Source organism: Schistocerca cancellata, chromosome 10 (assembly GCF_023864275.1).
Source record: "Schistocerca cancellata isolate TAMUIC-IGC-003103 chromosome 10, iqSchCanc2.1, whole genome shotgun sequence".
In the NCBI taxonomy this organism is placed as follows: Eukaryota; Metazoa; Arthropoda; class Insecta; order Orthoptera; family Acrididae; genus Schistocerca; species Schistocerca cancellata.
Window position 1 is genome coordinate 70,018,905 of NC_064635.1, and position 16,920 is coordinate 70,035,824.

Consider the following 16,920-nt stretch of genomic DNA (forward strand, 5'->3'; position numbering starts at 1 on the left):
GCTGTACCACTCCTTCCATACTTCTGTAAATAATGCATCAATATTTGTAACCATGAGTTAGTGAACTGATAATGCAGTAATATGCACCTTTGTCAGCACCTGCCTTTTTTGGAAATGGTGTTACTATATTCCTCTGGAGTTCAAATGGTATTTCAGCTCCACAGGTACCATAGTTCTATCATGCGTGCTTATTCCAAAGTTCTCAATAATTTTGAAGGAATGTAATCTACTCCAGAGGATTTGTTTTGACTTGGGTGTTTAGTAACTGTGTCTAATGGGAGTGTTTGTACAAAATGAATAAATACAGGAAATCAAAACACTGGACACGTGTTTATTGCGCAGCTGAGCACAAGCAGCAGTGAGGCGCTGGCCTGTGGCAGTGGGACGGAGCCAGACCATCGCTGTTCCCCACCACTCAGGTGCGGCTGGATGATGCGCAGTATCCAGTTGCGGTAGTAGCCCACGAACATGTGGTAGTTGTGCAACATCGGCGCGCCGCAATACTGCATGCTGCAGTTCTTGAAGCGGCCGCCCGTGATGATGCCCATCAGCACGTGGCGGCCCGAGCAGAAGACGGGACCCCCAGAGTCGCCCTTGCACGAGGACTTCTTCTCGACGTCCAGAGTGCACAGCCCGTTCTCCTGGTGACAAGCCACAGAAACACAGCGTGAGAGCAGCAGCTGCACGTGGATGCCGCCACGACACTGTCAACTGTGCAGGCTTTGACAAGCAGAACTTTTCTGTGTTGTTGAAATTACACTACTGGCCATTAAAATTGCTACACCACGAAGATGACGTGCTACAGACGCGACATCTAACCGACAGGAAGAAGGTGCTGTGATATGCAAATGATTAGCTTTTCATGGCATTCACACAAGGTTGGCGTCGGTGGCGACACCTACAACGTGCTGACATGAGTAAAACTTCCAACCGATTCCTCATACACAAATAGCAGTTGACTGGCGTTGCCTGGTGAAACGTTGTTGTGATGCCTCGTGTAAGGAAGAGAAATGCATACCATCACGTTTCTGACTTTGATAAGGTCGGATTGTAGCCTATCGCAATTGCGGTTTATCGTATCGCGACATTCCTGCTCGCGTTGGTTGAGATCCAATGACTGTTAGCAGAATATGGAAGCGATGGGTTCAGCAGGGTAATACGGAACGCCGTGCTCGACCCAAATGGCCTCGTACCACTAGCGGTAGAGATGACAGGCATCTTATCCGAATGGCTGTAACGGATAGTGCAGCCATGTCTCTATCCCTGAGTCAACAGATGGGGACGTTTGCAAGACAACAACCATCTGCACGAACAGTTCGACGACATATGCAGCAGCATGGACTACCAGCTCGGAGACCATGGCTGCGGTTAACCTTGACGCTGCATCACAGACAGGAGCGCCTGTGATGGTGTACTCGACAATGAACCTGGGTGCACGAATCGCAAAACGTCATTTTTTCGGATGAATCCAGGTTCTGTTTACAGCATCATGAAGATTGCATCCGTGTTTGGCGACATCATGGTGAACACACATTGGAAGCGAGTATTCGTCATCGCCATACTGGCGTATCACCTGGTGTGACTGTATGGGGTGCCACTGCTTACACGTCTCGGTCACCTCTTGTTCGCAGTGACGGCACTTTGAACAGTGGACGTTACATTTCTGATGTGTTACGACCCATGGCTCTACCCTTCATTCGATCCCTGCGAAACCTTACATTTCAACAGGATAATGCACGACCCCATGTGGCAGGTCCTGTACGTGCGTTTTCTGGATACAGAAAGTGTTCGACTGCTGCCCTGGCCAGCACATTCTCCAGATCTCTCACCAATTGAAAAAGTCTGGTCAATGGTGGACGAGCAACTGGCTCGTCACAACCCCAGTCACTACTCTTGATGAACTGTGGTATCGTGCTGAAGCTGCATCGGTAGCTGTACCTATACAGGCCATCCAAGCTCTGTTTGACACAATGCCCAGTCGTATCAAGGCCGTTATTACGGCCAGAGGTGGTTGTTCTGGGTACTGATTTCTCAGAATCTATGCACCCAAATTGCGTGAAAATGTAATCACATGTCAGTTCTAGTATAATATATTTGTCCAATGAATACCCGTTTATCATCCGCATTTCTTCTTGGTGTAGCAATTTTAATGGCCAGTAGTGTACATATGATTCTTGTTTTATTGAGTTGACATGTTACACAGGACAAGTCTGGTTAAAATAACATACTATTTTGTTTTTAGGTCATTATTGCTTCATAAAGCATGATGTTAAATAAAATTTGTATCAGGACCATGCCTCATTCACTTGTAAGTTTCGCTATCTTGGTGCCGTGTTTCTAAATTAATTTAGACCATACGTTTTTGACACTCTCGTAAAAATTGGAAAATATGTCATTTTAGAAGGATGTCAGGAGCAAGAAAACATAAGAAATGCAGATAAACATTAGGCATTTGATATACACTCCTGGAAATGGAAAAAAGAACACATTGACACCGGTGTGTCAGACCCACCATACTTGCTCCGGACACTGCGAGAGGGCTGTACAAGCAATGATCACACGCACGGCACAGCGGACACACCAGGAACCGCGGTGTTGGCCGTCGAATGGCGCTAGCTGCGCAGCATTTGTGCACCGCCGCCGTCAGTGTCAGCCAGTTTGCCATGGCATACGGAGCTCCATCGCAGTCTTTAACACTGGTAGCATGCCGCGACAGCGTGGACGTGAACCGTATGTGCAGTTGACGGACTTTGAGCGAGGGCGTATAGTGGGCATGCGGGAGCCGGGTGGACGTACCGCCGAACTGCTCAACACGTGGGGCGTGAGGTCTCCACAGTACATCGATGTTGTCGCCAATGGTCGGCGGAAGGTGCACGTGCCCGTCGACCTGGGACCGGACCGCAGAGACGCACGGATGCACGCCAAGACCGTAGGATCCTACGCAGTGCCGTAGGGGACCGCACCGCCACTTCCCAGCAAATTAGGGACACTGTTGCTCCTGGGGTATCGGCGAGGACCATTCGCAACCGTCTCCATGAAGCTGAGCTACAGTCCCGCACACCGTTAGGCCGTCTTCCGCTCACGCCCCAACATCGTGCTGCCCGCCTCCAGTGGTGTCGCGACAGGCGTGAATGGAGGGACGAATGGAGACGTGTCGTCTTCAGCGACGAGAGTCGCTTCTGCCTTGGTGCCAATGATGGTCGTATGCGTGTTTGGCGCCGTGCAGGTGAGCGCCACAATCAGGACTGCATACGACCGAGGCACACAGGGCCAACACCCGGCATCATGGTGTGGGGAGCGATCTCCTACACTGGCCGTACACCACTGGTGATCGTCGAGGGGACACTGAATAGTGCACGGTACATCCAAACCGTCATCGAACCCATCGTTCTACCATTCCTAGACCGGCAAGGGAACTTGCTGTTCCAACAGGACAATGCACGTCCGCATGTATCCCGTGCCACCCAACGTGCTCTAGAAGGTGTAAGTCAACTACCCTGGCCAGCAAGATCTCCGGATCTGTCCCCCATTGAGCATGTTTGGGACTGGATGAAGCGTCGTCTCACGCGGTCTGCACGTCCAGCACGAACGCTGGTCCAACTGAGGCGCCAGGTGGAAATGGCATGGCAAGCCGTTCCACAGGACTACATCCAGCATCTCTACGATCGTCTCCATGGGCGAATAGCAGCCTGCATTGCTGCGAAAGGTGGATATACACTGTACTAGTGCCGACATTGTGCATGCTCTGTTGCCTGTGTCTATGTGCCTGTGGTTCTGTCAGTGTGATCATGTGATGTATCTGACCCCAGGAATGTGTCAATATAGTTTCCCCTTCCTGGGACAATGAATTCACGGTGTTCTTATTTCAATTTCCAGGAGTGTATTTAATAGATTTGTACTTAAGAACAAATAAAAGACTATTCCTGAAGCAATTCTTCAACAGCATCAGTTAAGGTTTCTCAGTTCAATAGTACAAAAAGTGAAGACTGGAAGTAGAATTACGAATGTTAATTCGTGAAACAACAAAATTAGTTCCGTTTATGAAAAACATTTCTCACCGACCCTATTCATTCGCAGACATCACAAATAAAGTTTTTTGTTCTGTGTCTTACTCCAGCACTTGAGTGTGTGCCCGCAAATTACAATGCTGACACCTAAACCAGTGTTCTCCAGGGTCTGAATGCGAATATAGCCCCAAGTAGTACAAACAGTAACAATCTTCTGAAGCATCACTGTCGTCGCCAAAAAGGCGTTTTCGTGCAATATTTCTTTTCCACAACTAAGTTCCCTCTTAGCTTTTCTCAGCTATTTGGAACGCAAGTTGTCTCACCTCCTTCATAGTCATACCAAACATGTGTGCTCCAATGTCTCAGGTGTTGTACCAGTTCACGATTCAAAGCAGCGTTGAAAGTTGGCTCGAATCTACCTAGTCCTTTCTGAACACCACTGAAGATTTTGTTTGTATTCCTAGTTCGTCTCCTAAGCGTAGCCTGGGAAACTCCGAAAGCTTTCAATCCCCTCAGCCAGCCCATCCCGCCTCTGGTGATAGCATCTATAGCATGCTTCATCTGCACCGCATCCCATAACTGTCTTGACGATTTCCTTACATTATTGCCAGCCATCTGAAAGGGGAAATACATATACTTGTATTTGGCCCACGTAAATTCATTGCATTTGTGTATTATTACACATTTGTTTGAAGTTTCGTTTTATTTGATTTATTATAGAGTGACCTACTGCTATTGTTGTTAAATTTAAACGGATACGCGAAATAAATAGATTAATTAACATCAAAGATCACACAGAATAGAATTAAAGTCCACATTGGGGTAAACTGACGTAGTGTGTCATTTTATCCTGACACATAGGATGTCACTGTAGCCTGAAACGCCTTCTTTGATTCATTTGAGAAACGTTCAACTACTGGGTGCTGTATCGGAGTCATCTACCTCTCATAACATAGCTAAGGGTATGCTTTACAAGGTGACTTATACTTTTTTTTAAAACTCAGATTGTTTCGTCCAAAGTCTTGCTGTGTCATTTTACCTGGGTATGTTATTATAGCCTGATTTCTCCTACTACAGCACAAAGCGTTAATTTTCACACTGTACATCTGATATAACAGTTATGCTAAGAGTCAGAATGGCTTCACACTGAAGCATACTATGGATGCACCTAATCAGGGCACCATCATGAGCCTCCAGAATAAGTTCCCGAAGTCAGAAAATGTGACGGATGCAGCCAAAGCTGGTTGACTCAAAGTGCAGGCGATTGACGTGCAAACTGCATATATCTCAAGGTCAACAAAATTTGTACTTTGCCTCTCTACCCAGCCTCAATTAACCGAGCGAGGTGGCGCAGTGATTAGCATACTGGACTCGCATTCGGGCGGACGACGGTTCAATCCCGCGTCTGGCCATCCTGATTTAGGTTTTCCGTGATTTCCCTAAATCGGTCCAGGCAAATGCCGGGATGGTTCCTTTGAAAGGGCATGGCCGACTTCCTTCCCCATCCTTCCCTAATCCAATGAGACCGATGACCTCGCTGTTTGGTCTCTTCCCCCAAACAATCCAATCCCAGCATCAATTTTTTGTCTCTTGGTAACTGTGGTGCTTAACAACGAAAATGACTTTTACCTTTTCTTGTGGCTTGTTTACTTTTGTTATGCTGAAATACTAATCCTGTGTAGTTGCACTGTGAACCTAGGTCTGTTATAACTGGAGTCAAATATTAGATACTGATTTGAATTAATGAAGACAGGTCTCTGGTAGAAGTGGGTCGTTCGCAAAGGAACAGTCCAAGGGAAGTGTTCATTAAATTAGACACAACTGAAAAAGCGCAATTTTTCAAGAACTGTCATTCTCACTTCTCTTCAGGTCGGCCTCGTTGTCGCCTCAGTCTCGTTCAGTCGATCACACTTTTCATTCTACAATAGTTGGTTTAGTTGTAGTTCCTTTCGTTCATTGCATCTGCCCAGTCTTGTTCAATTTGAAACCTTTCTCCCAACTTCTAGTTTTTTGTGTATGCCGTTCAGAGTTCATGAACAGTAGTTCACAATTATACAAGTACATTAAACTTGACACAAGAAGTCCTTATTCACTTGAACTAATTTTTTGATTTGCTAGTGGGTGTTTTTGAAAGCAATGTGCCCATAATTTCCACTTTAGCTTCCAAAATGATATTTACCAATTGTAGTATTTAAGTCAGTGTATATCGTTTCTATGAGTTGCTGGAAAATAAAACAAAATGAAGTTCAACGAATTTATGAAAATAGATTCCTTCAGCATTTTCACTTTTCATCTCGTCAGGTACAGCCGATAATACTTCGAAGGGATTTTTTTTAGAAAGAACAATGTAACTAAGCTACAAGATGATCCTATGACAAACGTAATGCACAAATCAGGAAAGCCCTTAAAAACGTAATTCCTCTACACTGAACAGAAGTAAGACAATGAGAGCCATAATGTTATGTGCACAACCAAAAATTCATAAAATAGACATGCCTATTCGAACTATTGTTAATACTATCGACAGCCAACACATATTTCGTACAAACACCTCAATTACGTACTCAACAAGTACTATTCTTATCAGAAGAAATACACGATAAAGAGTACATGAGAATTAATCGACCAAATCAAAAATACTAGTACAACAGGAATTACTAATACCACAGCAGAGTACAGTATGTTCTTTGGATATTACTAACCTCTATACAAATATTCCCATAAAAGAAACTGTAGACATAATTGAAAATAGCTTAATTAACAACAAGTTAGTACGTCTAGGTGAAATATGTGAGCTTATACATCTTTTGCATCTTACTATTTTCTATAACCACTTTACCTATCCGAGTCACACATACTCACAACCTAAAACTGCAAGGTGGGAGTAGTGGGAACCAAAGAGATAAGATGTATGTAGAGGGACTCTGGCAAGTTATTTAGCATTCTTTTGGCGCCACACTGTACTCTTAACTGCCCTGTATTGTGAAGACACTCGGCAGTAGTTTTAAAGTGAGAAAGTATGTGTGAGAACTTGTAAGAGAAAAAATTGTCTAATTTCTTTCAGAATCATGCCTACCATTTGCTCAGTGTATAACTCCATGCAGAGAAGCAATAAAATTAGTACTGTTTAAAAATATTACCTTTTAGTGGTTCTTATACATTTGCGTTGTACACCAGCATGGAAAGAAGTTTAATGTGTCAAACTTTACATGAATCTGTGAATTTAATATTTTAAACCTACGTTTCCAGTGAAAAATAAGGTGCTGTCAAACAAATGTGTTATTGCGATGAGAAAAGAAAAATGGTTTCCGACAGAAAACTCTTTGTTGAATAAAATCAGTCTGGGTATTAGACTAACTTGAGTTAGTCGCCCTTATAAGGACAGCTGCGAAGTTGGTCAAAAGGTCGACAATTTAGTTGTTTTTGTACATTATAATGACGTGGCTTAATACCTAAAGTGATCTAATTCAAAGTGACACTGGAGATGGAAGCCTACAAACCTATACACTGATGAACCAATGCATTATGACCACCTATATTTATGTGTTGGTCCACTCCTGCAACGCAATTCAGCAGTGATTCTACTTGGCAGGTTTCCAGACGTTTGTGGCACCAGAAGCCTATGCATAAGTTACACGCTTACCGCAATTTACGGGGGGCGCAGAGCCGACGCCCGATGAAGTCCCAGTTGGGTCTCATTGGATTCAGATAAGCTGAATTCGATGGCCAAGACACCATCGTGAGTTCACCATCATGCCACAAGATTCTGACCTTGCGACACGGACGATTTTCCTGCTGGAAGATGCCACCACTTTTCAGGTGGACATCAAGCGTAAGAGGTTGCAGGTGGTTCCTAATAATATTCACATAGTCCACAGCTGTCATGGTGCCTTCCATTACTACCGCAGGTCCCATGGAAGTCCAGGTGAATATCCCCCATAACATAATACTGATCCCACTGGCCTACGTCTGTGGCACACTGCAAGTTTCGAGCAACCATTCACCGAATGACAGCGTACCTGGACACGACCGTTGACCAGGTTTAAGGTAGAGGCCACCGTGATAGATGAGAAAATATTGATCAGCACCACTAGTGGATGTCCACAAGAAGGGATTTTGATCCCATTACTGTAGAACCCAGTGGTGAACGAGCTCATCAATGGGTTAAATACTAGGTGTAACTTTTCCCAAGGGAATGCAGACGATTTAGTCACACTAATATTCGGCAAATTTGCAAGTAATATTAGAACAACGGCATATAGCGCTCTGAACATCGTGCACAACTGGTGTAGAAGACAGGATCTGAGGGGCCAGTTCCAGGAAAACTGTTGTATTACCGTTCACGAGGAAGCACATCCTGGACTCGTAGTGGAATGTTAAGCTCTTTGACGAAATTGTACCAGGAGGTAGTGAAGTAGCTTGGGGTATACTGGATGCGAAACGAACTTTGATCCCTCACTTAAGGAACATAATTTGCAAGGCAAAAAGTGCCGTCAAGTCCAATAAAACGGCCTGTGACAAAAATTTAAGTCCCAGAAGCATGTATTGGAATACACCTCTGCAATAAGATCTATGATAATTAGCACCATAGTCACTGCTGGAATGGTGAGCATGCTTGATATGCCCCCATCTCCCCCATGGACTCCAATGGAGGCAGCGATAAGAGCATGAGCCGGCCATTGTGGCCGAGCAATTCTAGGCGTTTCAGTCCGAAACCGCACTGCTGCTGCAGTCGCATGTTCTAATCCTGCCTCGGGCATGGACGTGTGTGATGCCCTTAGGTTAGCTTTAAGTAGTTCTAAGTCTAATGGACTGATGACCGCAGATATTTAGTCCCATAGTGCTCAGAGCCATTTGAATCATTTTTTTGATAAGAGCATGTAGGTTAAAAACTGCAAAACTCGATTCCTTTAGGATATACAGAATCTCAAACCAATATACTGAAAGTGGTAAATATCAGAATGGTCGGGGAATGGCAGCTGACAATAACTTCCACTTGTTTGAACAAATCTTTCAGTGTAACAATTGGAAGAAGGGAACAGTGGAAGAACGAACCTCATTACGTCCAGTTTACTGGCGGGTAGAAGGTGTTGGAGCCAGCGTGTACAACCTACTCTAGAGAAAGCAGTCTCTCTCTGGAAGCTGGCCATGGTATTCCATGCGAAAATATCCGTTATCTGGGTTTTCAGACAGCCAAGAAATGCTGAAATCTCTATCAGCCCCTACAACGAAATCAAAGATTTAACTAATGCCATGAAGCCCTTAGGAGACAAGAGGAAAGCGATAGGGTAAACCTCATGTGGGTCATTCGCATCGGTATGCGCTGTGAGCAACATTATTGTTCTAAGGGTGAGAACAGCGTTCAGACACTTGTTAATTTGTGTACGCGACGCAGTGCAGGTCACGAGTCCAGTGGAAGACTGAGGTCAGACGCAAGTCACATGACGACACCCGGGCGGCAGCAGGCCGCCCCGCATAATTCCCCTCAATACGCTCCATGGCCTGGGTACACTGTGCTGTCTTGTGGCTTCTCAGTGCAGAATCCACTTGCATACATGCAGCAGTGCCAAAGCTCCGGGATTCATGAAACATTTCCATCATGCCATCAGTCTTGGATGCAACCGTGGGTGAACAATATGTTAACACTTCCCTGTACTTGTCATAGTTCCATTTGCAAATTAGACAACTGTGAAGGCACATTTTGTTGGGAAACCAGCAGACGTTTGTCAAAAATTTAAGTTGTTTAAATTCATAAATATGTTCATATTTTGAAATCTCATTGCTCGCAAAATATTTGTTCACCCACCGTTGCACTGTTTGCCGGCGTTCTTTACTAGTACAGTTATAAATATGCTTATCTTGGTTACCTATCCATTCAGAATAATTACCGCTGAAGGTGTGCACCCTGGTCATCGAATTGAAACTTTAAATTGTTTGCCTGTTCAGAAGTGAAATGTTCTACTTCAGACTGAAAGGTATGAAACATGTCACCAAGTGTGATATTTTCACTAGTGAGCTTATCTGTATTTGTATACAAAGCCTGAAAGAAATTATATAATTTTGTTACACTGCAATTAGACGTTTCTTGTTGTTGCTTCAAATTTCTATTCTCTTGTGGAATTTGCCCTACATCTAGAGAAATGATACTAAACTTTGACTGCAAATCATATGAAAGCTCTGAAATTTGTGTTGTGATATTTTTCGTTGCTTCATCGAACTTTGGAGTCATTTCGTGTATCATTGTTGCGTTTCATTTTTAAACCTGGTCATTTTATCTTCAGTGATCATATTAGCTAATGACTTTTGAAACATTTGTTGTGTGTCGAGTTAACAAGAAGCTTGCGCGGGCGGCGGGAACGCAAGGTCGCCTGAAGGTCGAACCACTGCGTTTGTAATCTGTTCATCACTTATAGTTGATTAAATTTCTGACAGAAAGGAGTCACTTTCAGATTGCGTATTTGTTTCACACACAGCAGCATCAATATTCTCCACGTTTGAATTAATTTCTACATTGTCACTTTCTTCTTCTGAAGGTACGTCACCTGGATTTGTTTTTGCTATTTTTTGTTTCTTACCAATTTCTTCAGTAATACTGAAAGATCAGTAAATCACGAAAAGGTGTTTTTTACAATATATAACATTAACTGATAACGGAAAATATTAACGTTGTTGCTAAATGACCACAATACTCATTGCATTTACTATGATAATGGAGCGCTCCATTACGTGTGAGATGTGACAAGATTGTCCATCTTTGACCATCGAAACTGCGTATTGGAATGTTTGTTACTGTTAACTGTGCTGTACTGTATGAAAGCTTGTAACTAACTAAGAAACAAAAGTAATGTAATGCTGCGATATTCAAATAACAAACATAAGATAGCAGCCTAGAACTCACTACTTCAGGCAGGAAAGGGCAATAATGAATTCTGTCTTTAAATATTTTCATGGAGCTTCGGTTGTTAATTTTTCCATTCCAGATCTCTTTGCTTATTTTATTTCGTATTAATTCTTTTCACCCAGTTTTAGTTTCAAGTTACTTTGTATGTCCACACAAAAATGTTTCGAGCAATCACTCGACCATGAAAGAAAGACAATCAAAACAATTACAATTTCATTCAGCAGACATTATTTAATAATGATGCGATCGCCAGTGTCTGTTGGCTTCCATCTCTGCTCACTAAATCAATTCCAAAGTAGTTTAAGAACGCATGTTGTAATTGCCCCATATTGGCTTTGGTAGCAGCACAATTAAAGATGTGGACTGACGAAATATTTGAAAATGCGAATTACATATCGCTAACTGATAACTGCCCTGTGCTGTGTGATTAGTTAAAGTTCTCGGACTTCCTCGAATGACTGCAGGTTCACGTTCAAGTTGTACAATAAGAAAAGAGATATTGAAAATTAGTAATGAAGTCACGCCAATGGCGGATTGACCTCACGTCGAAGTATTGCGTCTCTCCCACAAAAAAGCGGAAAATCCAACTATTTGAATAATGATTATTCACATAAATATGTGGACTGGTATTATAATAAAGTATTTGAGCAAATTTTGAATGAAAATTAGCTTAATATATTAGAAATTATTTAGAGCTACAGACAGCAATACTTACATGACAAGATCAGCATGGTAAAAGATAAAAGTGAACAGTCAGGTATCTTCTCAAAGAAAATAAATTGAAGGCTGCACCCTCATTAATTAGCACAGACTATATAAATATTGTCATATGGACTCCTTGGTCCTCAGTCGATATATCAATTTGTATCTTCCTTTGCACAAACATACAAGAAACACACAAAAAATTTATGGAAAAGGGCTAGTGCATACTAACGCAGAGTTTACAGTTTCCCAAATTTACTTCATCAAAGAAGATGAAGTAAATATTCCAGAATTCAAATCAAGAATAGTTCCTAAAATGAGTAACTTAAAAGCAAATTTTCTCAGTGTAGTGAAGCACCTTAAATCACTCGATAAAGGCAAACATTCCAGTCGAGATAGTATACCAATTACTTACCTTTCAGAGTATCCTGATATAATATCTCCATACTTAGCAATCATATATAGCTGCTTACTTGACAAAAGATCCTTACCTGAAGACTGGAAAGCTGCACACGTGACACAAATATCTAAGAGGTGAAGCACGTCACTGATGTTAATTTGCTGTAGGATTTTGGAACATTTACGAGTAGGACTGTAAGGAGAGGTCTGGGAGAGAAAACGATGTTATTACACCCGACATCATGTTACACATCCAGTGTCAGGTCTGGCGTCACCTCTAAGCCTATCTAATGTATGACACGATTTTTTCATCCGATATGAATGTAATGCAAAATAAGACAGTAACGTCTGTAATATTATGAGTCATTTTGTCGAGTCTGATGATATTTTGTGACAAATATTGTAAATATTTTCCATTAATCGCAAATATAAAGAATACGGCAGTTCAACACGTTCCATGAAAGCATGAAACTGCAAGTGAAATAAATATACACAAGAGCTATCTTGCTCGCCCCAGTTTGTTCTCTGTTTTTCATCTGTTTGTTCTCTCTCTCCTAAGGATCGATGTATGTATAACTAGCTGTCTGTCTGAGCTTTAAGCTTACAATATATTGTTAGTTGAAAGTATATTATGTTTCCTTTCAAAAACACCCTCCACGTGAAATTTATTTAAAGATAATAATAATATTGCTGTCGATTCTCCATCTGACTTCGACTGTTTCGGTGGTGCTGAGCCGCCATTAGGTGTACTAAAGAATATTTCAGTGTTTGCGAGCTTCACTCGAAAAGGAAAATAATTCTAAGTGTTTTTATGAATTTTGACAGCCAATTTTCAATATTAAAGTTAGTTAATATTTTTGATTACGAAACTTATTCAGACTTTAACACCGCAAGGCTTAGGTAAGGCTTAACCTCTGGTTTAAAATATTTTCAGTTAATTCAAAGTATTAAAAGTTAACTTAGTTCTTAAAGAGATAAAGGTAAAAAAATTCTTTGCAATTATTTCAATAATACGCAGGTGTTTATACCAGTCTTTCTTTCTGTGTAACATTAGATTAATTTTCTGGGAAAAGAAATCATTTCATGCTCTATATTATCGCTTGTTCAGTTGAGGGTTATGTTATGTTGTCATTCATTGAAAGAGAGCGCAACATTGCCATGAATAATAAATAACTTTTTGTCTGCGGGTTGCGAGTAAGTCACCTTACGTGTATTTAAGACGCGTTTATCCGCTCTCAAAATATACGTGGCGTTCCAAAAACAATAATAAGAATTTAAACTGCTACGTTACATTAACATCGCTGTAGGTTGTGGCTGACTCCTGCGCGCGTATTTCAAACCACACGTAGCAATCGGCACAGACTTATACAAAATAACAAAATTAATTATACATCACAACAATTAAGCAGAAAGGAGGTAATGGTACACAGGTTACACATTGTGCTCCTTGGTGCCACTGCTTCCTCTCTCCTAGACACTGATCAAGATCACCCAGGGGAATCCATAGTCCCTACATCCTCCCACTCCCCCCCCCCCTCCCCCCTTTCGACCAGCTCAGGAGCAGGCACTCCCTCCACAGCTTTATCTTTTAGAACTAGGTTGCTTGAGTGGGTGAATTTCACTCAGGCACTGAGCAGCATAGGGAGAGGTCTTAGGTTGCATCTCTTTCTTAATAACATATTACATTAAGTAATGTCACTTTAGTTCTATTTCTTAATACCAGTTAAATATTACACCATTCGAGGCATCGGCAGAGACCACCCCAGGCAGGTATATCAATTCCGCGCAATTATATGTATTTTTCAATATTTACCGTACTTTCCTCAATTTTAGGTGTTTTTCACAAATTTTCGCATTTTTCTGGATTTTCCACAGTTTTACGTATTTACTCCAATAACGCAACATCCATCCCACTGTTCTCGACATCGCGTCGACGGCAATCGTAATCAAATACGTGCTCGTATTAGTCATCGTTGATACTGAAGCACACCTCCCAAATGCCATCTTTTATAACTGGGGCACTTCTGGAGTTGGGCAGCATAGGGAAGGGTCATAATTTGTGTCTATTTGTTAATAGCAAATTAAATTAGATCACTCAGGCACTATCTGTTAATAATAATTTAACATAAAGTTTATTCTTGAAACAGCAACCAGCTGCAAGTATGGTTTCACAAAGTTTATTTGGATCAAATCATGACTGGTTTCTGATCATTTACAAATCCGTCTTCAGATGCTTGTCTCACATTTCGTTTCGTTTTCTTGCTGGGACCTCGTTTTTTATCCATCATGGGTCTGCTGCACTGTCACAGACTGAAAGTTTTCTGTTCACTATTCTGGATGTAGAGGCTTATCTCACTAGGGGTAAGATAGATACTGCCTACAGGAAAATTAAAGAGACCTTTGGAGGTAAGAGAACCACTTGTATGAATATCAAGAGCTCAGATGGGAACACAGTTCTAAGCAAAGAAGGGAAAGCAGAAAGGTGGAAGGAGTATATAGAGGGTATATACAGGGACGATGTTCTTGAGGACAATATTATGGAAATGGAAGAGGAGGTTGATGAAGATGAAATGGGAGATATGATACTGCGTGAAGAGTTTGACAGAGCACTGAAAGACCTACGTCGAAACAAGGCCCCAGGAGAAGACAACATTCCATTAGAACTACTGACGGACTTGGGAGAGCCAGTCCTGGCAAAACTCTACCATCTGGTGAGCAAGATGTATGAGACAGGCGAAATAACCTCAGACTTCAAGAAGAATATAATAATTCCAATCCCAAAGAAAGCAGCTATTGACAGATGTGACAATTACCGAACTATCAGTTTAATAAGTCACGGCTGCAATATACTAACGCGAATTCTTTACAGACGAACGGAAAAACTAGTAGAAGCAGACCTCGGGGAAGATCAGTTTGGAATCCGTAGAAATATTGGAACACGTGAGGCAATTCTGACCCTACGACTTATCTTAGAAGCTAGATTAAGGAAAGGCAAACCTATGTTTCTAGCATTTGTAGACTTAGAGAAAGCTTTTGACAATGTTGACTGGAATATTCTCTTTCAAATTCTGAAGGTGACAGGGGTAAAATACAGGGAGCGAAAGGATATTTACAATTTGTACAGAAAGCAGATGGCGGTTATAAGAGTCGAGGGGCATGAAAGGAAAGCAGTGGTTGGGAAGGGAGTGAGACAGTGCTGTAGCTTATCCCCGATGCTATTCAATCTGTATATTGAGCAAGCAGTAAAGGAAACAAAAGAAAAATTCGGAGTAGGAATTAAAATCCATGGAGAAGAAATAAAAACTTTGGGGTTCGCCGATGACATTGTAATTCTGTCAGAGACGGCAAAGGACTTGGAAGAGTTGTTGAACGGAATGGACAGTGTCTTGAAAGGAGTTTTGCTATTTGGGGAGCAAAATAACTGATGATGGTCGAAGTAGGGAGGATATAAAATGTAGACTGGCAATGGCAAGGAAAGCGTTTCTGAAGAAGAGAAATTTGTTAACATCGAGTATAGATTTAAGTGCCAAGAAGTCGTTTCTGAAAGTATTTGTATGGAGTATAGCCATGTATGGAAGTGAAACGTGGACGATAAATAGTTTAGAGAAGAAGAGAAATGAAGCTCTCGAAATGTGGTGCTAGAGAAGAATGCTGAAGATTAGATGGGTAGATCACATAACTAAAGAGGAGGTATTGAATAGAATTGGAGTGAAGAGAAATTTGTGGCATAACTTGACTAGAAGAAGGGATCGGTTGGTAGGCATATTCTGAGGCATCAAAGGATCAACAATTTAGTATTGGAGGGCAGCGTGGAGGGTAAAAATAGTAGAGGGAGACCAAGAGATGAATACACTAAGCGGATTCAGAAGGATGTAAGTCGCAGTAGGTACTGGGAGACGAAGAAGTTTGCACAGGATAGAGTAGCATGGAGAGCTGCACCAAACCAGTCTCAGGACTGAAGACCACAACAACAATTCAGTACAGTTTATGATAGATTTAATTCCTATGACCTCTATCACGGCATTTAGGTCAAGGTTTTAAAGTTATTAAAACGTGAAGTGTGGTGTAAACTTACGTGCTGCGTGCTTCTGGGAGACGAAATCGTCCAGCGTTTTTGTTGTGAATTTTGAACTTAAGACATTTGTGATCATGCACTATACGAGTACTGTTCAGTTCCTTGAAAAACACTGTATACCACACGATTCTTGTTTAGTGGCAGCATACACGATAAACGTTTACAGTGTGACCCATCTTCACATGGGTAACACAGACAATGTCTTAAAATATTTTGCAGTCGTAAAGATGGTAGGTTACAGAATCTGTGGGAGTGTGTGGAATTAGTAAAATATGTTTCGTAGTGCAGTGGAATTAATTTAGGAAACCAAAAAGTAAAGTAAAATTATTTAGAACGGTTTCTAATATGGTAAATGGATAGCATTACACACACAAAGGTTATACTTAGAAATACCAAACAAAGTGTACAGTACATAAGCACAATAAGACACGTTTTCTATTATAGTGATAAAGTTAAGTTTGAACACTGAATCTATGGTTGCATTTTACATTATAAATAGTAATCCTTCAATACCTCATACTTCGCATATCATATAGATGTGAATTTAACAGTAAAGGTAAACTTTTAAAGCACTATGAGAACTATGGGAATATTACATTGCTTTAAAGGATGAGAAGACCTTTCGGAAATTATTTAGGAATGAGGTGTTGGATGACTTTTTTATTCAGAATGAGATCAGGAAAAGCGTCCTTATGTATATGAATATCAGCTTCCTCTGTAAGACTCATTGTGCACTCTTATCTCTTAAGTAGTAAGATATGGGTGCTGTTTTCTATATTGCCTTTTTTGTGATTGTTCTCTACAAGATGTTCAGCTGTGATCCTTAAAGCTTGTTT

General features: G+C 41.5%; 1 protein-coding gene across 1 annotated transcript in view; it reads right to left on the reverse strand.

The window, feature by feature from the left end:
- Positions 1 to 311: 311 nt before the first annotated feature.
- Positions 312 to 16,920, reverse strand: part of LOC126106120 (serine protease ami-like) — a 95,872-nt gene continuing 79,263 nt past the window's right edge. The window contains exon 4 of the mRNA XM_049912365.1: positions 312 to 641. Coding sequence (XP_049768322.1) covers positions 312 to 641 — 330 coding nt within the window. The remainder of the gene's footprint in view (positions 642 to 16,920) is intronic.